Source organism: Plutella xylostella, chromosome 2, assembly GCF_932276165.1.
Source record: "Plutella xylostella chromosome 2, ilPluXylo3.1, whole genome shotgun sequence".
Taxonomy (NCBI): Eukaryota; Metazoa; Arthropoda; class Insecta; order Lepidoptera; family Plutellidae; genus Plutella; species Plutella xylostella.
The window spans coordinates 374338-401198 of NC_063982.1; the positions used below are offsets into that span (position 1 = coordinate 374338).

Consider the following 26861-nt stretch of genomic DNA (forward strand, 5'->3'; position numbering starts at 1 on the left):
ACACGGCCATTCGACCCCAAGCTAGGCAGAACCTGTGTTATGGGTGTCGGACAGCTGGTATATCTACACAAATACATAGATAGATAGATACTAAATATGAATATCAACACCCAAGACCTGAGTACAAATATCTGTCTTTAAACAAATATCTGCCCCAGCCGGGAATCGAACCCGGGACCTTCGGCTCAGTAGTCAGGGCACTAACCACTACGCCACTCGGTCGTCGTTTTATTGTGTTGCGTCATCCGCGTCAAAGCCACAGACATAGGTAAATCAAACTTATAACACCCCTCATTTCGCTCCAGGTCCGTGAAGAGCAGAAGGAAGAAGGCGACCCCTGCGAGAAGGGCAACTACGGAACCCTCACCATGAGGAGGAAGCACCAGGAGAAGGACAGAGACGCCAAGATGGACCAGCTCCGGAAGAAGCTGAGGACTGATGATGAAGGTAGGCGATTTATTAGTTATACTAGGTGTTTCAAACTAGCATCTTGTTTCCGTCGAAATCCTCGGGATGAAAAGTAGCATAATATGTGTTAATCCGTGTGTCAGCTTATTGCATAACTTACCAAATATGTATTTGAAATGTTGATACTCTATCAGTGTTATGTTCTCTATACACTCCAACTTTAAGGTCGCTAAATTGACGCTATCCATCCGCAACGGTTAGTTATTTCAGCATTTTATTAATTTGAAACCCCTTTAGTAAATAAACTGAGTAGCCATCAACGTCGAAGTCATTCTTAACAGAGCCTCTAATCCAGATTTTGTAATTTATAAAAACGAAAAAAGTTTACTTTTTCTGTCAAAACTTTCCAGATAGTTTCCGCTAGAGGCGCCACCATGTATGCGAGAAAACGTAAACTTTCAAACCTGTATTAGACATACCTACAGTCCTATAAATACCCCTCTTTCTCCCAACAGTGAACTGGGTAGAGCCCTCCCAAACCCTCGGCGAGCAGGGCATCCAGCCCTCCGAGACCGTCTTACTCCGACGACGCCTCTTCTACTCGGACCGCAACGTGGACTCGCGCGACCCCGTGCAGCTCAACCTGCTGTACGTGCAGGCGCGGGACGCCATCCTGGCGGGGACCCACCCGATTACTATGGAGAAAGGTATGTCGGGGTCACCAATGAGCTAAATAGACGCATCCACGTCCAATAAAATCCAGAAATCGACTGTTGCAAGCGTTTTTATCACGTCGGGGTCACCAATTTTGTGTTAACTAGAGAATAATTAGGTTACTAAGCGCCAGGGACGCAAAAATGGCCAGGACGCTTGCGCTTTTTACGAAAAAAGGTATGGAATTACAAGCGATTCATGTTTTTTTCTTCAAATTTTGGGATTTCGTCAACAGTAGCTATTAAAAACCTCCAGAAAGGTCCCGAATTTGGCTCATACTAGGTAATCTATAACAAGCTAGTTCCTCTGTTCTACTCGGACCGCAACGTGGACTCGCGCGACCCCGTGCAGCTCAACCTGCTGTACGTGCAGGCGCGGGACGCCATCCTGGCGGGCACCCACCCAATTACCATGGAGAAAGGTATGTCGGGGTCACCAGTTAGGTAGATAGCTATAGGCGCATCTAGAAAATTACTGGTAGTTTCTGAGGTCGATAGGATTTGACGCTGGCATCTAGAAACAAGGTAATTTATCACGTCGGGGTCACCAATTTCGAGTTTTCTACTGAATAATTAGGTTACTAAGCGAAAGGGTCGTAAAAATGGCCGTAACGCTCGCGTTTATTACGAAAAAAACTATGGAATTACAAGCGATTCATGTTTTTTACTACCGTAGCCAATAAAAACCTCCCGAAAGCTCCCTAAATCGGCTCTTGCAAGGTAACTTGTTCTACTCGGACCGCAACGTGGACTCGCGCGACCCCGTGCAGCTCAACCTGCTGTACGTGCAGGCGCGGGACGCCATCCTGGCCGGCACCCACCCGATTAATATGGAGAAAGGTATGTCGGGTTAGCAATCAGCTAAATAGAACCATCCACGTGCAGAAAATTCCAGAAAACGACTGTTGCAAGCTTTTTTATCACGTCGGGGTCACCATTATCAAGTATTATACTGAATAATTAGGTTAGAGAGGGCAAGGGACGAAAAATGGCCAGGATTCTCGCGCTTATTACGAAAAAAGCTATGGAATACAATACCAATTACAAGTGATTCATGGTCTTTACTAAAATTTTAAGGATTTCAGCTAACGTTGTCGTTAATAACTTCCAATTAGATCCCTAAATCGGCTGTTATTTGACGCCAGCATACAAAAACTAAGTCCGAAGCTAAGTAAACATATTATGACAGACTCCCCCCAGCTAGCTATGCATTTGCAGAACAGTATTAATAAAGTTGTGCTTTGTCCACAGCGTGCGAGTTCGCGGGCATCCAGTGCCAGATACAGTTCGGAGACCACAAAGAGGACAAACATACACCGGGATTCTTAGAGTAAGTTATCATAATTTAAAGTTACATAATTTTATAACCAATTGTAAAAAAGTTATGTTTTAGTTACAATAGTTTTAAAAACGCCACATGATACATAGCCTTTTTTCACCCTTGACAACGTCGTCGCTTGTAACACTATGGCTCCTAGCAACAGCAATAATTACTATCGTATTCTTCCCCCAAACAGCCTGAAGGAGTTCCTGCCAGCATCCTACGTGAAGGTTAAGGGTGTGGAGAAGAAGGTCCTCAAACAGCACCGTCAGCACTCCGGACTCAGTGAGCTGGAGGCCAAGGTTCTATACACGAAGAGTGCGAGGGCGCTGCCTACGTATGGAGTGGCTTTCTTCCTTGTCAAGGTATGCTGTTTAATTTACTGATGATATTATGATATATTATAATTATGGAGGAGTGAAGGTATTGCCACTCCTTTATCAAAAAGGGAGCCTTCCTATTTCTTCTGACCAAACTGGGAGGTTGGGCTTGGTAAGCCACTTGCAGAGAGCTGTATTTCTTTGATGTCGTGATGTAGGAGTTGCGTTTTGTAGCTTCACTGCCATCTGTCGGTAGTCTTCGGTACCTTTTCGCAGTAAGCTTGTGTATGAAGGATCGAATTTTTATAAATAAAAAACCTTTTATCATATATTGACTTTACCACAAAAACTCACCCCACCCCCTCTCCAATCCACAGGAGAAAATGAAAGGCAAGAACAAACTGGTCCCCCGCTTGCTGGGAGTCCGAGCTGACTCCGTGCTTCGTCTCGACGAACGAACCAAGGAGACGCTGCAGTCCTGGCCGCTGACCACCGTGAGACGCTGGTGTGCCAGTCCGAATACCTTCACACTGGACTTTGGGGACTACAGGTACCTATCAGATCCTGATCAGTTACTTAGGTTCCTTCTTCTATGACAGCTCTCTGAAACAAGTGACAATCGCATTGCGAAAAGAAAGCGATAACAGAGCAAGCATCGCATTCGAATCGCTAGGAAGCCACCGCGGCGTTTAGTAGACATCGAGCTACGAACATAATGACAGAAACTAGGGCATATGCTGAAGATAGGACGTCGTGGCACTCTTTCCAGGCTCTTTGCACCACCACGGTACTATAGTTCATATTTATAAATCTATCTCGCGAGAGGCGTACGGTAACCCAAGGGTTGGGTTGAACAAAAGAAAGGGCAATTCAGTTACTAAGTATAGAACGGCGCGCTCTTGAGGCCATAGGTCATCGTCGATGGTGGTAAAAGAGCTGGTCACATTGGGCACAGTAGGTCTATCGCAAGGACACAACACTCTTTTCATCCTTCAGCAACTGTCCGATGTAACTGGCGAATCCTTTCATGTCACGTTAATTCTTGTCCACATTTTTACTTTCAAATGATAGATAGATAAGTTATTTATTTACTTAAAACAACACATACACAGCCTTTAACAGTTTTCTAACAACCATCTCTTCTCTCCCCACAGCGACCAATACTACTCAGTCCAGACCACCGAAGCTGAACAAATTCTACAAGTGATAGCCGGCTACATCGACATCATCCTGCGGCGGCAGCGGGCCAAGGAGCACCTGGGCGTGGAGGGCGACGAGGGGTCCGCCATGCTGGAGGACGCCGTGGCGCCCAGCAAGTGAGTGCAGTGACATACAGGGTGTTGCAAAAAGGGTATACTGAGACGAAACCTAGATGTGCAGCATGGTATGTCTAAGCCTGAAAATGAAATCAGAATTTCAAATAACCACGAAAAAAATCATTCCCTATAGTAAAAAAGTCACGTGACCACCACAGTTTCTGTGAAAATTGATTTAAAAAAATCGCAAATTTTCAAATTCTGATTTCATTTTCGAGCATAGATACGATATATGTACTATGCAGCACATGCAGGTTTCGGCTTAGTATACCCTTTTTGCAACACCTGTACTAACTGGATTAGCTTTAAGTATGGCGAGCGATGCTTAGCCGTATGGATCGCGTATTCTATTTGGGGGCCGAGCGGTATTTTCGTAAAGTATATGAGTGACTTTTGCGACGCGGCGCATCAGATTATGACTTATAGGGTAGGATTTTATCAGTGAACCTTCTGTTGAAATAAGTACAATAATAGTTAAGGAACCTAAATATAATAATCTTCATACCTAAGTTAAGGCTGTCACTAAAGCTGGAAGAAAATCAGAATCTGTCAAATCTAGTGAGGGGGGGTTGAGGTATGCGGGGCGTTCTACGGACAATGACATGAAATTTTAACATAGTACTCGAAAACATAAAAGTGAAGACATGCCACTTTGTTAAAAATATACTAAGTAAGTAATATTGTTTTGTGATACGAAAATATTTATTTTTATTTGAAAGTATTTTTAATATTTAATAATTAATTATATATAAAGTCGTACCCGTGCCGATATTTATACAGGTTGTTGCAAAAAGGGTTTAATACTATGCCGAAACCTACGTGTGCAGCATGTTATTGATGTTATTTCTAAGCCAGGAAATGAAATCAGAATGTAAAAAAATCGCGAAAATATTATCAGAGTTTAATAGTTCAGGGTGTTGTATTAAACTCTGCCCCCGTGTGAGGTATAAGAATAGTAAATAAAAAAAGTATAGTTAGCCGAAAGGGCGTTACTCAGGCGTCACTCTGAAAAACTTTTATCCTACGTAATTTTTTATATTCGTGAAAAAAACGCTTCTTCATATAATTTTTTTTTGGTCACGTGACCTTTTAGTTAGACGACCTGTTTTTTTTTTGGTGTTTCAAAAGCAGAACAGTAGTTTGCAGAACTCTGCATATACAGGGTGTCACAAAAGGTTACGTAGCTGGCAAAGGGATATGGGGAGGTCACCAGAAAAATAATAACATGTAAGTACCCCCGCAAGGGAGTACATTAGTACAAGGCGTGAGTGTGTGTTTTTTTTTTTAAGTACTTATGTGTATTTGGGATATGATAGAAATAATATTTTTGTTTCTTAAAAACCAAAAAATTTACACCTTGCTGCGCTCTTTTGCTCACTGTAAGTACACCTACAAATATTGCTGTATTAAAAAAAAACGGTTTTGTAATAACGATTATAAAAAAAAAGGTTATTTTCATGTCAAGGAGTCATTTACCTAATTACGATTTCACTCAACAGCAGGTGAACTGAAAAAATAAGTTCTAGTTCTATCATCACTTTAGATCGCAAACATTGTAACTCCACTTTTCTCGGCGAAAAGTACTCTTTGGTGTCAATAGAAACGTTTTTTGAATTCACATGTTTTCCTCTTTATTCGAAAAAAAAAACTGTATTCCGCATTTTACCATTTGTTTTCCTCTAAACCCCAAACCGTGATTTTTAAACAAGAAAACTTAGTAATTACCCTTTATTCTCATATACAACGTGCGATGTAGGCGAACGTGAACGAAAACTATGCAATAAGCCTTTGTTTTAATTACTACTTTAGTAAATTACAATAACATACTCAACAATGTTAATTTTTTTTTGCAATGTTATGTTGTTAAATTAAGATCTAATATTTTATTAACATGAAGTTACTTTCAACTTTTTTTTGCATCTATGCGTCGAATCACAGCATGACGGCTGCTGCAGCTTCCTGCTGTCCTGCCCTCCAACCAATCCCACCAGTACTGCAGGTTGCGTCGAATACGAGCCAATTCTCTTCGACTTGACAAGACAGGTGCTCCCGGAAGGATCATAGATCGCACGGAACCCGTACCGTATAGATAGAGGCAACGGACTCCTTTGCAACAGCCCCCCAGATTCGGAAGTAGCCCATGCACTGCATGGCGAGCACAGCTGCAGCAATTTTTTCGTAATGAATCATTGGGATGTCATCCCCGAAGGAGGCTCTCAGCCTACCTCACGACCTGTGTGACATTAGAAAAATGCACTGTGCTAACGCCGTTTGCGAGCTTGATTTGCAGGACCGCGTTGTATGCCAAGTTCCACAGCAGAGGGGTCCAAGACCTACCGCTGTGGAACTCCGCAACTGAACTTCTTCTGTGAAAACAAACCCTCCCTTTTCGCATCCTTAATGTACTTGTTAGACACGTATGACCTCTGTCAATTTTCTGCAGATAAGAAGACAAGTGATGGTATACAAGAGCCGCCCTAAAGGTTCGCCCTCTAGGGGATAGAGTTGAACGCGGTTACTATTTTTAAGCAAACAGCCAGCGCAACAACTCGCCCGTGGTTCTTATCCTGCTCCGACAGTGAACGAACGCAAAGTATTGTACCCACTATTCGAATCCGCATTTCGGATGCCAAACTGACTGTCCGAAAGGTCGAAACCGTACCACCACAGAGGTATGACTCGTTCGAAGAGCTTATCAGGCTCTTACAGCAATCAGATGTGTCGGTACACTGAAAGATAATCTACAGGCCTGCTTTATTTATTTAGGAGCACTAATGGCCTCCTTTCAGTCATTGAGTCACTGGCACTCAGGCTGCGGTTGAACAGGAAGATAGACTGTCTAAACAAATCATTTTTAGGCTAGTTAAAAAAAACTTTAGGTAGGTAGTATGCCAACTAGAACTACAAATAAAACAGTATTTTTGTCTCCTCTAAAATTTGGTCACGAGGAGTTACGATGATTACGATCTAAGGTGACGCTGACGATATTTTATACAAGGTATTGAAAAAAGGGTATAAAGCTTAGCCAAAAGTGGATTTAGGTGCCATTCTGATCCACTTTTCTTCTACAATTTTGAAAATTCACGTAACAAAACCTTTTACATAGAAACTTATTCGATCACGTGACTTTTTACTATAGAGACCGAATTTATTTTTCGAGAATTTCCAAAACTTGGAGAACAAAAGTTGTTCAGAATAACCCCTGAGTCAAACCCTTTCGGCACAGTATACCCTTTTTGCAACATCCTGTATAGGTAATATCAGGTTTATAAAAGACCTGGGCCTGTAGAGTGAGACTCGGCATGGGGAGTCATAATTTATAGATCTTTTAGGTTGCAGTGGCGAATGGGCACTGGTAGCCCTGCCCTTTTCTATAACTATAACTATAGGTAATTTTATGGCAATTTAAAAATGGTATAACATTTATCTATTTGAAAAAATCATTAAAAATATACATTACCTATCACCCTAATTGAAAAAAAAAATTCAGCCCTTACTTTAAACTTATAACACCCCTCTATTTCCTTCAGGGGTTAAAAAACCTGTGTATTTAATATTTTCTTATGACTTTTTTTTTAAATACTAGGCTCTTACATAGTTGTACATAATATTATGCGGTATTTTATTCCACTTGTAACGCATAAAATTCATAGCTACAGTAAACATTTCATTTTTTTCATGGCGAGATACAGTCGCACTTAACCGCTTTTTTGCAAAGCTTGTTAAATAGATTTAAAAATTATGTAAATTTTAGATCTTCAATTTTTAAAAATACTTACTTATTTTTAACAACCTGTAGTGGTACAGACTACCACATCTTAAAATATATATATTTTTAATGAACTACGGTTTTTGGTTTCAAATAAAACAAATTATGAACTTACTTTTCAACACCCTGTATATTGTGTAGCTTACCTACCATACACAACCGTTAAAATAAAATAAATTACCCCTCAGAATATAAACAGGCTCGCGCTTTGGCATACTGCATTGACCGTATAGTTCTTATTCGGAGAATCTAATAAGTGTCATTATGTGCAATGTTTACCTTTATCTATGCATCTGTAACTCTATAGTAAAAAATGTAAACAAATCGAAAAGGCGAAATGTTTTCTAAGAATTTTCGGCTTTTCTGCATCTAAAATGATTAGAAAATTAACTTTCCATAGCAAATGCATATGTATTATAATACTTGTAGTCATAATTTGTTGATTTAATCAGTTTTTGTGAAATATTTGATAAAAAATAAAATGGCGTGGGTATCGCTCCTAACAGGCCGCCACCAGGGCGACGACTGAAGAAATCTGAAATCTGTCACGGTGTCATCATTTTTAAACCGGAATTTATTAGTTTTTTGCAAAAAAAGTTGACTTCTGGTCCATTAAATCCAACTCTTTAAGGTAACTTTGTTAAGAATTTAATTACCTACACATACATATAAGATTCCATGAAAATGGGCCCTCTGATTTCGAGGGTTTTTTCATAATAAGTCAAAAAATGGCAAAAGACATGGTGTGTTTGCATTTTTTTTTAACATACTTATTATAATCCTGCACCAATTTATAAGCAACTAACATGTTCAGTATACCCTCTGCTACAATATATATTTTTACCAATGTGATAGAAGCCACCGTTTTTCCAATCTAATCAAGTATATCAAGCCGACTTTAGCATTTTAGCTTTAGGGATCCCCTTAAGAAATAAAGCACTAATAACTAAATGTTTAATTCCAGGGCCAACATAATCCAACACGACACGTACAAGTCGGGCAAGGTGAACACGGAGTCGGTTGCCAAGCCCGCCGTGCTGAGACCCGGCGCTGAAGGTACTTACTGTTTTATTAAAGCATTATAGGTGTAATATTTGATGTAATGAATTCAGTATCGGCTTTGTAATTATTTGCAGTTAGCTTCTTGAGTGAGGTCTTTTTGGTTATTTTTATTTACCATCTTATTTGGCGAGACGAAATACCTAAACACAAGTCAGCTAAAAATTTCTTTAGAGTCAAGACTTGTATGATAATGATTTATCCCACAAAAAGTAAATTTTCTTTTAAAAGATCTTCATATATTTTTAAATGATTTAGTTATACAACTATATAGTCATGTAAATAATACTCCAAATACGTTACTTTCACGCAAAAATACTCCCAATTTTTTCCATTAATTTCGCAAATCCACACCCGCACACACCACACTCTCGCTTCCACTGGCTACATTCTCCTGGGTTGCCACCTCGTAGGGGCCAAGCCGTTCGCCGTGGGCCACGTGACCGGCGCGCAGCAGACCACCGTCTCCGGCCAGATCATCACGGGACACGCGCCGCCCGCCGTGAGTAGTGGGGGGAGAGGGGGGTGGTTGAAACTACACTCACGGGCCAATGAAAATGTTCCACTGAGCAAAACACCAAATTACTTCTAAACGGGAAATGCTAGCTTAATGACGCCTTCTGCAACATTGAAGTACTTTTAACGAAGCATCAGGCAGGATATTTCAAACTAAAACATGGTAAAACTTTGTTTAAATTTTAAACTAAATGTGTGAGAAAAATTAGGTCGTTTGGTGTCGTTTTGTGTGTGGAACATTTTCATTACCCGTGAGCATAGAATAACGAGTACTACTGTACTTATTATTCTATGCTGTGAGTGTACCTATATAGCTGAGTTGCACTAAGGAACTTTAAGTATAAATGATTGTGCCATGTTTTGCAGTATACAGACAGGAAAAGAAAGACATAGATTTCATGCCATTAGCTTAAAATTCCCCTGTGAAGCTCTGCTTACATTTCATATTTAGGGCTGAGACCACATTGGTGCGTTGGAAATTGTCATAAAAAATATATGGCACTGATGACGCAATCACGCAACATACCAATGGGGCCTTGTCGTAAATTAAGGCATGAACACAAGATGACAACAAGAGTGATGGCTATTTTATATTTACTGTCTCTTGAATAAAAACAAAATATGAATGAATTACAAAATGATTAAATAGTATAATTTGTTTGTTCCACGCTTTCATTTTGGATGTGAATCAGTTTACGGAATGGGCTGTGTAGGTACTTGAACATTTTATCCTTATTGCTACATTATCCCTGAAAGCCATAGGCTACTTTTTACCACTGGTGTTTCCTCGGGAAACCTTTTAAATAAAATATAGTTTTTGATTACTTGATAAGTGAAGTTTTTCTTACATTGAGTGCCAATTTCTCCATTGTCGGTTATCTAACCGACAGGGATTGATTTATAAATTAAACGTCATCTCCATATAAAATTCATGACAGATGTGTCAAAAGTTAACCACTACTCCCTGGTTGTGCTCAACCGAGAATGGAGAAATTGGCACTTAGCCGCCTAAGTTCAGAACGTCAAAGCCCTCATCCTATTTACCATGAGTACCTAACTGCATACTATTATAGAAGCCACCACTAACCGACCTTCAACCCCCACAGGCGTCCCAAGGTCAGCAGACCAAGGTGACGTCAGTGCTGACGGAGCCCCAGCGAGCCCTGTCTTCCACCATCACCTCGGGGTACGAGATCATCAAGCACACTGAAGAGAGTTTGACGGTGGTGAGTAATTATAATAAATAGCATAAATGGCATCTTTTGGCCAGTCCCCTTTTTATATAGCTTTGTCACAAAAAACAAAAAGTGACTCAACGTCAAGTAAATGTTGCGTCGTCTCAGTAAAGAAAAATATAAAGGGCTCTAGCTAGACCAGACAACACACGAATTTCAGATAAACTGATGTTTAGAGACCTTTATTTTTTGTGGTAAATTATAATAATAATGGTAGGTAACCTATATAGTCGTCGATATGTAGGAAGACCGTTTTGACAGGCCACACAAAATTGCACTTTACTTGGGATTAACTTAAAACATTAAATTTTATTTAACGCGCGAAAGAAACGCGCATTTTTGTTAGATTCTATTTGTAGCTATCGTTTGTAGCTCCTTATCTATTTATTTATTTTAGACTAAATTATTATTCCCCCCAGGCCACTCTCCCCGAGCTGGGCGACGATGCCGCCTCACAGAAATGGCGTCTGCAGACCACGGACACGTCGCGCCAGCTGGTGACGTCACAGATCGCCGCCATGAACGCCGCCACCGCGCAGATCGTCACGCTCACTTCAGGTAACTGGGGAAGATCTTATAAAATATGACTCGAACTTAAATACTCCATTTTTGGTTGGCATATCCAGGTTTCATCAGCTCTATGAAGTTCGCCGGGCCGGCTAGCATCTGATGAGCTGCACGTTCTTGCCTCTGTATAATATGTACTAGGGTACTATGAACAGTCAGAAGCTCTCACTATAAACAGCCGGCTCCTAATATTTTGTATTTCCTGCTAAAACAACTAGTTGCCCCATGTGGATAATACTCCTGGCGTATCCAAGATTCGACAGCAAATAAAAATATTTGGTCAACTAAGATTTTGCACAACCGTCTCAATAGAACTGGGGCGTTATTCGCCGATAATTATGTAATAAATGTTTATAATTACCCATTTCATTATGTAACCTAGATACTAACGACCAGTATATTTCCCCCCAGGAACAACGGAAGAAGTAGACCACACCGCCGTCGGCGCGGCGATCACGACCATCACGTCGAACCTGCCGCCGCTGTCGTCGCGCGTGGCGCTGCTGGCGGCGCTGGCCCCCGACGGAGCCCCGCTGCTGGACGCGGCGCGGAGTCTGTGCCGCGCCTTCACCGAGCTGCTGACTGCCGCCGACCCGCAGGGCAGCAAGGTGAGTGTCTCACTGGCCCCAGGGAGTTGTCATACAGGGTGTGGCAAAAAGAATGGAAAACCAAAAGTTGGAGACTATTTTTTTGTTGGAACAAAAGTTGCTCAGAATATGCCCCTGAGTTCACGCCCTTTCAGTTAACTATTTAAAAAAAACACCCGTAACCATCTCAACAGTCAGCGTGCGTCAGATAGGCGCTAATCTAAACACACAAACCTTGAACTGAGGCTTCAGATGCATTTACCCCATAGATGCAATTGCCGCAGTTGATCTTATGACATACGTCGTTCAGAAAAAGTAATTTATTCTAGTGACGCTTTAAATTTACAAAACAATAAACTAACAAACAACCTTTCCCTCCTTCCAGCCTCGTCAGAACCTCCTCAACGCCGCGTCCAAGGTGGGCGAGGCGTCCACCGGAGTGCTCCACACCATCGGGGAGGAGACAGAAGAGGACAAGGAGACCCAGGTAACAAGCCACAAGTCCGCCATCTACAGGAAGCTGCACTATTGCTACGACAACTTCTACCACGCATTCTTCGCTAAGAGCGAACCGGAGGAGGAAAAGATGTATGATGATGACGGCCTGTATGAGGATGTAGATGTCAATGGACATCTGTTTAGGGATAAAGCGTTGGAGGTTATACAGGAGGAGTCTGATAGCGATTATTATAGGAGTTTGGATTATTGTAATATGGTTATGAATAGAAAAGTAGGAGGGAAAGTAGAGGATAGGGTGAGTGCGAGTGGAAGTGACTTTGAAGCGATTCTGCAGAATTGTGAAGGTTATCTTGAGGGGAGGAATAATGAGAAGCCAGTTTTACATCCGAAGGTTAAGGTTGCTGATAAGATTTACAACTTTAAAAAGGATTTCTCGCATCACAATTACGCTAATGTCAACTTCGATGTGAAAGAAAATGATTATGAGAATGTGAACTACGATAGACGAACGAAAAACGATATTTTGCGTGAACAATTCTTCCTTTCCTCTAACGATAAGAATTCTATCAATGAAAAGTTGAACAAGCAAAATTGTGATAAGAAAATTGAGTGCCAAAGTATTTGCAGTGACGTCACTAAAACTGGTCCCAATGTTAAAGTGAGCGGCTCTTTAAACATGAAATTAATTAACTTAGATAAGTACAACAGAGTACTTACTACTACTGAAACGTTCATGGAGAAGGCCGAGACTAGTTTCACTAAAAGCGAACTGAGCAAAATGAAAGGGGACGATCTAGAATCGTTCATAAAACGAAGCGAAAAGTACTACACGGCCGAGAACCGCGATAGACAGACCACTGTAGAACTCAACAATTCAAAAACTGACTCGAAACCAAAGACAGAGGTGCGTATTTTCTACAATCCGACGTTTAGGGCGACTGGGCAGAAGTTTATTCGAGGTTTTTGTGAGTTCTGCAAGCGTAAGTGTCCTAAAACTGAGTTTAAATGTTGCGAGAAATGTGTGTGTCTGGAGACAGAGCTGGCGAGGATTTGGAAAGAGAATTGGTTGAATATTTTGTTCTTTTTGGCGGTAGTTCTGATGGTACTGGCCATGTTGATACGCTGTTTCATTCCCAGCAACGTGTGTGAGAGAGTCAATGGGACGGAGGCGGATGGGAAATGTTTTGAGATTATGTGATTTACACTTCAATAAGACAAGTATTGGACGGAAGGTAGAAGGATGGTAGTAATTTCAGCTATTTGCCTCATAAGACAATGAGAAATAAAGCGGTGTAGGGTTAGGTTAGGTTCTAACAAATACTTAATTTACTGACTATAATTTTAGGCTTCCAAAAATTTTACATTACTTGATATAATTTTTACAAGTTTCGGACCAAAAATTTCGCCTAACTTATTATTTTCTAAATTTTGATTTGTTTTTTAAGTATATTTTGCGCTAACGACCAAAATAAAAGTAATCGTGAGTATGATGGTATATAAGAATTCCAAATTGGAAATACGGAGCCTTTGGAGCAACGTATTGTGTAGGAATTTAATTTGGAAATGCAGAATGGGTTCCTCTACAGGGTGTTGCAAAAAGGGTATACTAATAACATGCTGCACATGCTGGTTTCGGCTTATTATACCCTTTTTGCAACACCCTTTATAAATGTGAAGGTTCCATAGGGCATAGTTCCTTGTATCTCTTTTGTCCCTATTAAACTACCTACCAAATCAAATTTTGGATGAATGAATAGACAGATTGTGAGTTTAAAAAAGGTACATAAATGTTAGACCATTGGTAATGGTTAAAGTACATTATACAATAATGGTTGTATTAAAAAGACGTGCCATAAAAAGACTGCATATACAAGATTAATCAGTATACGAAAATATTTGAAATTATTGGATTTGATAGATGAGAAATTGGTATATTTAAAAGTTTCATGTCACATTTATATTATGTACATTTAGGTGGGTTATTGTGAATTCATGATGTAGCTATTTCTGAAGCCACACTTTTAAATTTGGAGCTCTCATTAACAACAACTACAAAAATTATGACTTGGATTTGTTATCCAACCGCTATTTGTACTTACAATTTTATGTTTTCACAGCACTAAATTTGAAATATCTCTTATATGACATAGTTTACTAAATTATAATAATATTTAAGGTAAAGGGAAACTGACTTAATTAACACACAAGTACTTACTAATCTAGTCACATTCTTTTTTGTTATTGTTGGTGTTTCTAAATTATTTTGTAAAATTTTGGTTGCTGGTTTTTTGAGTTTTTTATTATGTTATTTTTTAAACAGTATCAAATTCTGACTAACTTAGGTTAGCATAGATTTATAGGGTTTTCCGCTTACTTAGTATTTTAAGAACTGTACAGATCTTTGCCATGAGTTTGTATGACGCTTTGGTTTACCTCAAAAAGTTGATTGTTTTATTTTTGTTATTAATTTTATTGTAGTTTTTAGTTGCTAGCGTTTGCCACGGGGACGGTAAAGGTCAGTATTCAATACGGTTTTTTTATATTCAGTAAATAACTGACACTGGTTTCTGTTTTAAGTACTTATGTTACATTTGCTTTACATTAGCTGCAAAGAAACCCGACCCTCTTTTAGTAGCAATTAAACTCTAAGAGGTGCCAGATTGCTGTGCAGGCGTACATCATAATTACCAATGATTACAGTAACATATGATATTTCATATTTAACTGTCGTTGCTCTAATGAAAATCATGAAGGAACTACCGTACATGAGTTTGGTTTTTTATTTTATATTTATTCAAATATTTATTTCTAATATATTTCCGTTTTGGATACATTTATCGTCCCCAAAAGTATCAGTAATGTACAAATACAGAGACACGCACATCACAAACTATATTTTGTTACAAGTATGGAGATTTTGCCAATAGCCGGTGCTGGAAATATAAATAATTATTTTTGTTAATACATTTGCTTTTTGTTTTTTAAAAAAAACGACGTTTTATTTTTGACTAACTGTCTGTAAAAGTGAATGTAGTGACAAAAATAATTAAATATAGCTGTATTCATAATAAATATGTTTTTAAATTATACTTAATTAAACATTATGGTCAGTTTCTTGTAAAATATATTATGAATACAGTTATGTTGGTTATTGTAGATACTAATATGCCCCCTTTGTACATACAATGTGAAGAGATAGATTGCGACAATGCTAACTTTGTAAAAGAAACAAGCAGTGCCAATACCACAAAAAAATATTATTAGATCAACAATTTGTAATTTGAAAAGAAAAGAAAAACTGGATAATTTTTTCTACGACGTTCTGTTCTCTATTAATTTAGGGCTATCAGTAAACTTTTTACCCGTTGCAAAGTTAGCGTTTGCATAATTATGTTACCGATAAGTATTGGTATAAAGAAACTCACAAAATGTAAATCCTGAATGTATAGTCACAGGATATCTAAAAGTCGCTAGATCTATAGACGACATCAGTCGCTAGCCGTATCTTCGTTTTGAAATTCTACAATGATGGTCAGGTATTCTCACGATGTTTTCTTGATCTGTTCTACCGTATTTCACACAAAGGGAAGCTAAAAGTTTCTCAAAATATGTTCAGCCAGTTCTCCACTGAAAATACTTATAATCATATACATTATCTTACTTATTATACATGTATTTTAGTTGAAAAAAGATAAACATAGGGCTAATAAAATAGCTTTGAATGGGAAAGTTAGTGTAGAAACGAACCTTATTATTTTTAAATACTACTCACGCCTATGAGAAAGCTACTTGGGTGGCTACGTATTGAGAATGAAGAATGGCAAAGATGTTTTTATGTAATTGAATTGGCAGAGTAAATTAAGAGAATTGAGTAAGTATAATTTTACAATCATCATCTGCAGTGTTGTAATGCACTCGCGAGCAAATTAGACCTTGATTACGAAGATATTTCGCACATCATCATACTATATTTGGCGTACGACTGTATAACGCTACTGTAGAGATCATGTTCAGGAAAATAGCACTAGCTGGTAGCTATTTATGTGTACCTACCACCAAAGAGAATGAGAGTATAAGAAATAGTATTATAAGTGAGCAAGTGGGAATAAAAGCGGATGTAGTGACCAAAATTGAAAAGAGAATGTTGGGATGGTTTGCTCACATTGAAAGGATGAATGAACGAAAACTTACAAAATAAATTTACTGTGCGGAGATGAATGGTTTTGTCGGAGGGGAAAGTATGTCGACCAGATAGGCGACATACTCAAGAAAAGCCACTTTAGGAGTCTCCGAAATCGACGAGCGTGTATTAGGAGACTTATGAATGTAAAAGAAGAGAAATAAGTATGTCAGGATCGTGGCACGTGGAGGTCCTTAGTCTCTGCCTACCCCTCTGCGAGACAGGCGTGAGCATATGTTTGTATGTATGTATGTACACCATCAAAAACAAACCTACTGGTTGGTATTCGGTCTAATATATCAATTTAGGGCTGGTTATTAAGTGGACTGTATCTAATTATTTCAAAAATGCCTACAAGGGGGACGTTGGTCTTGTTGTGCCTTTCTCCTCAGTTGGTCTTCTTCTTCTTTGGGTACCATCTCCTATCGGAGGTCGGCAATCATCTGGCTTATTCTTTCCTTCGAGACTGCTGCTCGGAACAAGGATGTGGTGTCGGTGTTGTACCAGTCTTTCAGATTTTGGACCCAAGATGTTCTACAAAACAGCTATTTCCTCTCCACCCCAGGACATCCTGCTATCCCTAGCCAAGGCAGTGGCCAACACGACGGCGGCCCTGGTGCTGAAGGCGAAGCACGTGGCGGCGTCGTGCGGGGAGCCGGGCGCGCAGGGCGGCATCATCGCCTGCGCCACGCACGCCGCGCTCGCGACCAGCCAGCTCGTGGCCGCCGCCAAGGTAAGGAAGTTTAGACTTTCTATGGCTGAGTGTACAACCGACGCGCCCTGGATGAGCACTTGGGGGTATAGACATCTCTTGTGATGAGTGTACACGTGGCGTGTCCTGGGCAGTCAGTGGCACACGGTGATCTGATTTGCTAATCCTTTGACCATATTTAGAATGATTTAATTAAACTATAGCGAAAAGAGATCTATACTCAAAGTGAAGGAAGATAGGTACTAAGATACCTAGGTCAGACTGGATATAAAAGTCTTGGTACTATTGTAAAATTTTAAACCCAATTTATGTACAAAATCAAAAATAGCCTCATGAAAAATTTAATGATTTAAAACACAAAGCGGTTTTTAACTATTTTCAGTTTCGAGAGCACCTTTGAAATCACTCCCATTTTATCTTTGACTCCAAAGATCTATGTGTTAATACCTAAATGTATTATCTGTCCCACTAACCTCATCACCATCCCCAGGTGGTAGCCCCAACACTGGACAACCCAGCGTGCAAGGAGCAGCTCAACAACGCGTGTCGGCAAGTGACGGCGGCGGTGCAGCGGCTGCTGGCGGCGTGCGAGGCGGCGGGCGGCGGCCGCGACGAGCTGCTGGCCGCTGCTGACCAGCTCACTGATGCGCTGGATAGGCTGCAGGAGCATGCTAACATGGGTGAGGATATAGACTATTTGGGTGCCAAATTTCAGCGAAATCCGTCCAGTAGTTAAGGATACAGAAGCGTTCTTATGCGACATATATACCTACACGAGCGTGATAAAACATGGGTTAGTATGTAGAGTATACTATAAGCTCCATGTGTGCCAAATTTCATCGCAATCCGTCCACAAATCAAGCTACAAAAGCAACATATAGGTAAGAATAACTACAGTTACATACGGCACTAAAAGCGCGCCGTGTCTTCAACATTATTTCAAGATAGAATTTGCATCGATCTTGAAAGTTATCCCGTGAGATACTACCAGGAATCTTTTAGTGTTATTACCTATTTTAACTACCAATACTATGTCCATCTTATTAATGCTTTTGTGACATTCACTTATGTCTCTTAAGTAAATATGGTTTTCCTTTGCAGTCATCAAATATCTATAGGATTCGAATGTCAAAAAAGCATTAATAAGATGTACATAGTATACAGTAACTACCTATTACCTATATTTTCTACAAATATTCCAAAAAACCTCTACTCTAACCCCCCATTCCCCCGCAGACCGCAACCGCGCCACGGCCTACTCCACGACCACAGTGGAACACGTGATGTCGGCCTACGAGCGCCTCTCCGCCGCGCACTCGCAGCCCGAGGTGCTGCAGCGAGCCCGGGAGCTGGGACACGCCACCGCCACACTCATCACTGATATTAAGGTACGAATCTATCGATAAATGACATGTTTTCACGATGAATGAAAGGAAGGAGGCACGGAAGCACCCTTGATTACGTCACTCAAGTTACTCACCTACGTTTGGCGTACTCTGGGAAGCGCCTGACGCAAATCTAACCAGCTCGCGGCTAGGTACGATAGCTGTTTTAATAACACTTCCTTCTATAGATAGCTGTTTTAGGAGCTGGGACACGCCACCGCCACACTCATCACTGATATTAAGGTAACTTTACAAGGAATCAGTAAATAATTGTAGTAAATATTAGGCTAGAATGTCAGCTTTACGGCGTATCAAAGGAGCTTTCTCGAGTACCTTATACGTCTGGCCACTAAAACAAGGTGACACACTCATCACTGATATTAAGGTACGAATCTATCGATAAATAGCATGTTTTCACTATGAATGAAAGGAAGGAGGCACGGAAGCACCCTTGATTACGTCACTCAAGTTACTCACCTACGTTTGGCGTACTCTGGGAAGCGCCTAACGCAAATCTGACCAGCTCGCGGCTAGGTACGATAGCTGTTTTAATAACACTTCCTGTTATAGATAGCTGTTTTAATAGGTCTTCCTCATCACTGATATTAAGGTAACTTCACAAGGAATGAGTAAATAATTATAGTAAATATTAGGCTATAATGTCAGCTTTACGGTGTATGAAAGGAGCTTTCTCGAGTACCTTATACGTCTGGCCATTAAAACAAGGTGCCACACTCATCACTGATATTAAGGTATGAATCTATCGATAAATAACATGTTTTCACTGGTGTGAGTGACGTAGCGAGTGTTACTCACCTACGTTTGGCGTACTCTGGGAAGCAAATAACGCAAATCTAACCAGCTCGCGGCTCGGTAAAACGAAGGAGCTAAAAAAAGTGATAGATTGGCGTGAAATATTTGGTATAGATAGCTTTTTAGTAGTACTTCTTGCAAGACACCTGAAATCCGAAGATTTTGGGAATGATATCTAAAATCAGCCCATAATCTGTCATTACTGCACAAGTCTTCTCCCAAAGACACCACATGTGCGATAAGACCTAAGAAGGTTATACAAAACCTTATTCATTTAGGGGTCAGTCTCCTCAAGGGAAGCCAGTGTTTACCGAGCTGGATTGAATCGGTAGCCCCTTCAGATGAGCTCGTAAGAGCTGATTACTCTCAAAACCATATCATTCTAACCACAACTTTCTCTTCCAGACGGAAGCGGAAAGCAAGCCGTCAGACGCCCAACGCCGCCTGCTGGCCGCCGCCAAGCTGCTGGCCGACGCCACCGCCAGGATGGTGGAGGCGGCCAGGCAGTGCGCCACTTCTCCAGAGGTAAACTTATAACACCAGTTCGTTAACAACATACCTACATACATAATGCTCACTACTGAAATTTCCGAAGGGGTAGTCAGAAGTGAACCGCAAGCGAGTCACCCGTGTTTCGCTGTACATTTGTATTCACGTTTCCTAACGATGTTTTCCTTCACCGTAAGAGTATATACATTGTACTTAAATTGAAATTAAAATTGAACAGAATTTCAATATTCGTGCGTCTCGCAAAGAGTGTTATACAGGGCGCGTTGCAAAAAGGGTAACTTACTCGAAAGGGGGTGACTGGGGGGATCATTCTGAACCACTTTGGCTCTACGGACGAGTTTTGGAAATTCATGAAAAAAATATTTCGGTTTCCATAGTAAAAAATCACGAAACCAACAAAGGTTCTATGGAAAAGTTGTGAGTCACCCCTTTCGGCTTAGTATACCCTTTGGTATCCGTTATTATTGCGTTCTTATGATGCTAAAAACATTTTCTACCAGCCAACCTACCAGTACAGGAAAACAGTAGGACTTATCTCTGAGTACAATATTAAAGCTACTAATTGTTCCAGGATCGTGAGAAGCAAGAAGCTCTGCGGCGCGCGGCCGAGGAGCTGCGCTTCATCACCGCCGACTACGCGCAGGGGCAGGACATCGTGCGCTCGCAGGTACCCTCTATGCCTTCTTATTCCTCAAGAGCCTTTCCACACTGGAGGGTGGCAGTCAGCACTGCATACTCCTCTGTTTTTTGCCAAACGCTGGTTACTACGGCCCGTACATACCAGTGTTACATACGGGTTCCGCTCATCTCGCATAATCTTTATTGACCAAAACCCATTTCGCATAACTCGTATGGTCTAAACTTTTTTGGCCGAACCATCACGTTGCCAAGACTTATGTGGCTTAAGGCTCGTTTCGTCTAAAACTCTTTAGGCACAATCTTTAAACACCTAAGTTTCGTTTGCTCAAATTTATGTTCGTCTATTCCTATGTATAATCTTGTTTCTCCTAATGTTATCTTAATAAATAATATATTAAGTATGTAGTAAATGTACAAATTGTGGTATTTTTCTCCTACATCCCGAAAATCACGATATTGTATGATCAAAAAATCGAAAGTTAAAGACCAATATAATTATTACAAACCCCATGAGATCAAAACCTAAAAATAGGTGCGACGACGAGCAAACCGAGGAGGAGCATGTTAGGTTAGGTTAGGCGTTTTCCAAACAGCGGAAACAATACAATGCACCAGTTTGCGCTATGTAGGGAGACGCTCCGTCAAAGTTAAAGCCAAACGAATATTATTACTTTGTATAAACCTATGCCATAGCATTATTAGGCTATTCAAGATTTGGCAATACCATTATTAGGCTAAACAATGTTATGCGAAATAACTTTTTACTAAACGAGATTTATGCCATACGATTTTCGGCGTAACGAGACTTTGACCAAACGTTACTATGCAATACGAGATTATGCAAATAAATCTTATGCCAAAAAAGGTAGAACCGTTACATACATATACATGTTATTAATAATTAGTCACTCATTCCGTGAAAACGACGCTTTTATACTGTTGGATAAATGCAGATATATACAAAATTCAGCATTTATCATGTTAATAGACGCTTGCAGTTGCAAGGCTCATAATTATCTGTATTTCTTCTGGCAACAACAGAATATAGGCATTCGTATACAATAAATTTGCATGCGGTAGTAGATTCTAATAAAATTTTCTTGCAAATCTGAAATAACATTAGTTTTTCATTATGAACTTTACAAAAACACCAGTGAATAAGGCTAGTTTCCTCTTCTCTACCCACAGATAGCCCGTCTCTCTCAGAGCGCCATGCAGACGGCGTCCAGCGCGGGCCAGTTAGCCGCAGCCGCTCACAGCGCCACCACTTACAACACCAACACTTACACTCAGGTATGTGGCACTGCACTGTCATGACAAGTGAAGGAGACAGCATGAGCAGCCCACAGATAGCCCGTCTCTCTCAGAGCAGCCAGCTGGCGGCGGCCGCTCACAGCGCCACCACTTACAACACCAACACTTATACTCAGGTATGTGGCACTGTACTGTCATGGCAACTAAAGATGTGCAAAACTCCTGGGAAACGATAAACGTTTTGTAAACGCTCAAACATCACAATTTAGCAACGTCAAAACTTTTGGCTGCGTGAATCTCATCGTCCTCTGCCTTCATCATCCAACGATTAGACAACCCTTCAGCGTCAAAATTCTGGTCTAAGTGCCGGGTTCGAACTCACGCCACTGCCGATAACGTATTCGTTTACAGACATGATAAATGTTTGCTGTTGGGACTTGGTTGCCTTATATCTTGCATTGTGTTTGTCAACTACTGCCCTATACCATAGTGCAATACTAACAGTATTCTCAGTCATTTATGTTTGCTCCTGGTTCTTGGATGTTCAGTCTCTTGCATTGTACCTATTTACCAGCTACAAACTCATACCATAACACTACAATTCTAACATCCTCCTCTCTCTTTCCCACCAGGAGACTCTCCTAGAGGAGTGCAAGCTGCTGACCTCGCAGGTGCCTCGCGTGGTGGACGCCGTCAAGGTGTCTTCACTGCGGGAGGGGTCCGCCGCCGCCCAGCTCGACCTCATCTCCGCTTGCGACTCTTTACTGCAGGTAACATAATTAAACAGATACTCGTAAACAGGACAAAATGTATAAATACTCTTGACCGAGCACAGTGGTCAAGGGGGATCACAGTTGGATCGTGATTCTGCCTGCGAGTCTCTGCTGCAGGTAACATACACACACAGATAATGTATAATTACACTCTCCACACTTGGTGCTTGGTGGTGACTCTTTACAGTATTTAGACCGAATGGACCTTTTATATGTCTCATTCATCACCACCCATCACGTCCCCACTGCTGGGGCACGGGTCTCCATCCAAAGAAGGATGGGTTTAGGCCTAGTCCACCACGCTGGCCAAGTGTGGGTTGGTGGACCCCAACACAAGCAAGCTTGTGCTGAGAGAGTTGTCGGGTAAGTGGGCAACCCAACTGTCAGATGTTTTCAAGCCGCCCGAAGGCCTCTGACTAAGCTTAACGACTGCTGCCGAAGCTGCAACCGGGACCCACGGCTTAACGTGCCGTCCGAAGCACGGAAGCGTCCAGAAAAGCACCACTTGAAATTGGTCACCCATCCAATGGCTGACCGTGTCAGTTGTTGCTTAACCTCAGCGATCAGTTACGATCACTGAGGCCCGCTCGACTACGGACGCTTCGCTTTATATGTCTGCAATTATCTATTGTAGGTATAGCAGTCTAATTTCGACCATGGTGGTCTTTTTTGCCTGTTGACGAATAGGTATTGTGATAATGGTGAATAGGTCTGCTATTCAGAGTAGGGAACTTGCTTGCTGGCCACGGTTCACATACTTAATACAATTTAATAATCTATTACACATTTCTATAAAACAGCCAGATTACAGTCGCTGAATACCGTAATCTTTTCGCGAAAGCTGATGAACATATATTATACTACAAACAACATAACCATATTTTTAACCGACTGTCGAAGAAGGAGAGTAATGTTTTTCATAACTAAATCTACTAATATATTCCCCTCTCCACAGCCAAGCGGGCACGCGGTGGCGGCGGCGCGCGCGGCGCTCCCCACAGTCAGCGATGCGCACGCGCACAAACACTTGTCCGACACCGCGCAGCAACTCACGCAGGATGCGGGAGACCTCAGGTAGGCTTCATCAGCATTAGTCCGTAATAGTCCACTGATGGACATAGGTGTTTTTTAAGGAGAGAGCGCCGTAACACTTTGTTTTCGGCCTTCCACATCCAACTACTATTTGATTCTATTATGAGGTCGTTGGGGCCTGCCCACAGTCAGCGATGCGCACGCGCACAAACACTTGTTTGACACCGCGCAGCAACTCACGCAAGACGCTGGAGACCTCAGGTGGGCATCGATAGCATTAATAGAGTCCATTGATGGACATAGGCCTCTTTCAAGGAGAGAGCGCCGTAACAATCTGTTTTTGGCCTTCCTCAACCAAGTGCTATTGGACTACTGTCTGGGGTCGTCAGACCGTGCCCTACAGTGAGCGATGCGCACGCGCACAAACACCTGGCCGACACCGTGCAGCAACTCCAGTGGCGGATTAACCTATAAGCACGACAAGCACGTGCTTGGGGCCCCGGGCCTCCAGGGGCCCCCATCCTCTGCTCCTGTTTCATTTTATACCTACATTTTATTCATCCACAATATTTCCGATGTAATTTGTTTGCTCTGATTAAAGGGCCTACCACACGCGTAAGTATCACCACAGTTTTGCCTGCGCAGGCCGGCTTAAACACGGAATACCGTGCGTGTGGTTGGTAAAGGGCCTACCACACGCGTAAGTATCACCACAGTTTTGCCTGCGCAGGCCGGCTTAAACACGGAATACCGTGCGTGTAGTTGGTAAAGGGCCTACCACACGCGTAAGTATCACCACAGTTTTGCCTGCGCAGGCCGGCTTAAACACGGAATACCGTGCGTGTGGTTGGTAAAGGGCCTACCACACGCGTAAGTATCACCACAGTTTTGCCTGCGCAGGCCGGCTTAAACACGGAATACCGTGCGTGTGGTTGGTAAAGGGCCTACCACACGCGTAAGTATCACCACACTTTTGCCTGCGCAGGCCGGCTTAAACACGGAATACCTACCGTGCGTGTGGTTGGTAAAGGGCTAAACTACCACACGCGTACAGTCCAACTATAAAGTCGTGAAAACGGAAGTGGATCCTAACTAATTGTTTAAGATCGTATTTAATCGATCTGTTACATTCATTAATGGACAAATCCGTTAAAAATCTATAATCAATTTATATTTTATTTTTAAAATGTATGTAAACTTGTAAAGGTAAGTAAATAACTGATGATCATAAAAAGTCTTACCAAAATCGTAGGTACTCTTTGATGTCAGGACTTTATAGTTTGACTGTAAGTATTACCACAGTTTTGACTGCGCAGGCCGGCTTGTACTGTACCTACATGGAATACTGTGCGAATGGGTGGTAAAACTGGGTTTTCCCCTCATCTCGCCCAATCTTTATTTTATTTTCCAAAACTCGTTTCGCATAACTCGTATGGCCTAAACTTTATTGGCCGAATCATCACTTTGCCAAGACTTATGTGGCATAAGACTCGATTCGCCTAAAACTCTTTTGAAACACCTAAGTCTCTTTTACTCAAATTTATGTTCGTCTATGCCTATGTATAATCCTGTTTTTCCTAATACTATCTTATTAAATAATATATTAAGTATGTAGTAAATGTACAAATTGTGGTACTTTTCTCCTACATCATAAAAAATCACGATATTGAATTATCAAAAAATCTAATTACAATCGCCATTAAACCCCGTGGGATCGAAACCTAAAGATAGGTGCGTCGACGAGGCGAGGCAAAGCGAGAAGGAGCGTGTTAGGTGTACATGTTTATCAAAACCAAAGCGGAGCGTTTCCCATACAGCAGAAAAAAAAGTCAAGGCATCAGTTTGCCCTATGTAGGGCGACGCTCCGACTAAGTTAAAGCCAATCGAATATGATTACTTTGTAAAACCTATGCCATAACATTCTAAGGCTATTCAAGATTTGCCCATACTATTATTAGGCTAAACAAGATTATGCGAAATAACTTTTTACTAAACGAGATTTTATGCCATACGATTTTCGGCGAAACGAGACTTTGACCAAACTTTACTATTCAATACGAGATTAGGCAAATAAATCTTAGGCCTAAAAATGTAGAACCGGTAAAACTGTATACCGCGCCAACCGCGGCTTTAGCATTTTTCGACATGTTTGAAATTTTAGTAATTTTGCCATGTACATCAGAGTCTTCTCTTAAATCCCTGAGTAGAGAGAGTTTAAATGTGAATGATTTTTTCAATTTTACAGCAATTTTTTTGTCCACTTCGATCGTGTACCTACGGTTTGATTTTTGGGAATAGCAGGCAAATACTTTTTTCTAGTCAAAAAAATCTAGTTGTTTGTAAACATTGAAAATATACCAGTAGAAGAAATAGTTCCTCATTGGGAAACATTGTTTCTAGATACCACGCCGACGATTTTGATAAAAATTAGGCTTGCGCGTAGCGTATACTTAACTGTGTCGTGTGATAGCTTTAAGGCAAGCAATTTTTTTTTAAAATGTTTTACATCCTTTTTTATAGAAAAATTATAGGACGTTTTAGCTATTGTACTGTTTTGTCACTATTTGTCAAGGAACAAATTGTTCTAAATTAGGGGCCTACACAGGCTTTGTGCTTAGGGCCTCCGATGCTCTTAATCCGCCACTGAGCAACTCACGCAGGATGCTGGGGACCTCAAGTGCGTTATGAGGAATATCAAAATGAAATGAAAATGTTTATTCTTTGTTGTAAAATGACGTCATTATGAACTGAATCAAAGAAAGAATTAATATTTTTTGAGGTCGTAAAATAAATATATCAAATAAAAATTAATTTTGCTCCCTCAGATCAGCAGTATCCCGCGCGCGCACCTCCTGCCGGGGCCTGGAACTGGATGCAGCAGCTCAACTGCTGCGCGAGCTGCCGGCCGAGCTGCAGCAGCAGCCGCGCCCGCTGCCGGGGCAGACCGTACGTATCCCACCATCGTGATAGGCGCTGTTGACCATTGCTGGACACAGGCAGTGCCCAAGGAGCGCCCTAAAGGAGCCTCGGTTTGCAAGAGGCTGACAGGCCAGATTGACACTTACATAAATGAAGATTCTGTAGGAATCAGACAGAATCTTTTGGCATTCCAAACAAAAAAAATTGCCGGTGGAAAATTAGATTTACAGAAACAGTCATAATCTCGAATTTTAAACAAAAACAAAAAAGATATTTGACCCCACTAAAATTAGATTTTAGCCTGCAGAATCGACATCATAGGCTACCTTTTAGTTCGGAATCCTTACTAGAAAACCTTTTTAGGCGAAGATGAT

General features: G+C 41.1%; 1 protein-coding gene across 1 annotated transcript in view; it reads left to right on the plus strand.

The window, feature by feature from the left end:
* Window positions 1-26861, plus strand: part of LOC105393778 (talin-1) — a 90155-nt gene that overhangs the window by 29274 nt on the left and 34020 nt on the right. The window contains exons 8-28 of the mRNA XM_048621861.1: window positions 306-447; window positions 924-1115; window positions 2373-2451; window positions 2639-2807; window positions 3140-3312; window positions 3917-4078; window positions 8812-8903; window positions 9320-9408; window positions 10529-10648; window positions 11077-11215; window positions 11636-11832; window positions 12197-12298; window positions 17016-17183; window positions 17653-17842; window positions 18399-18550; window positions 19766-19885; window positions 20442-20537; window positions 21698-21802; window positions 22396-22533; window positions 23492-23610; window positions 26394-26514. Coding sequence (XP_048477818.1) covers window positions 306-447; window positions 924-1115; window positions 2373-2451; window positions 2639-2807; window positions 3140-3312; window positions 3917-4078; window positions 8812-8903; window positions 9320-9408; window positions 10529-10648; window positions 11077-11215; window positions 11636-11832; window positions 12197-12298; window positions 17016-17183; window positions 17653-17842; window positions 18399-18550; window positions 19766-19885; window positions 20442-20537; window positions 21698-21802; window positions 22396-22533; window positions 23492-23610; window positions 26394-26514 — 2865 coding nt within the window. The remainder of the gene's footprint in view (window positions 1-305; window positions 448-923; window positions 1116-2372; window positions 2452-2638; window positions 2808-3139; window positions 3313-3916; window positions 4079-8811; window positions 8904-9319; window positions 9409-10528; window positions 10649-11076; window positions 11216-11635; window positions 11833-12196; window positions 12299-17015; window positions 17184-17652; window positions 17843-18398; window positions 18551-19765; window positions 19886-20441; window positions 20538-21697; window positions 21803-22395; window positions 22534-23491; window positions 23611-26393; window positions 26515-26861) is intronic.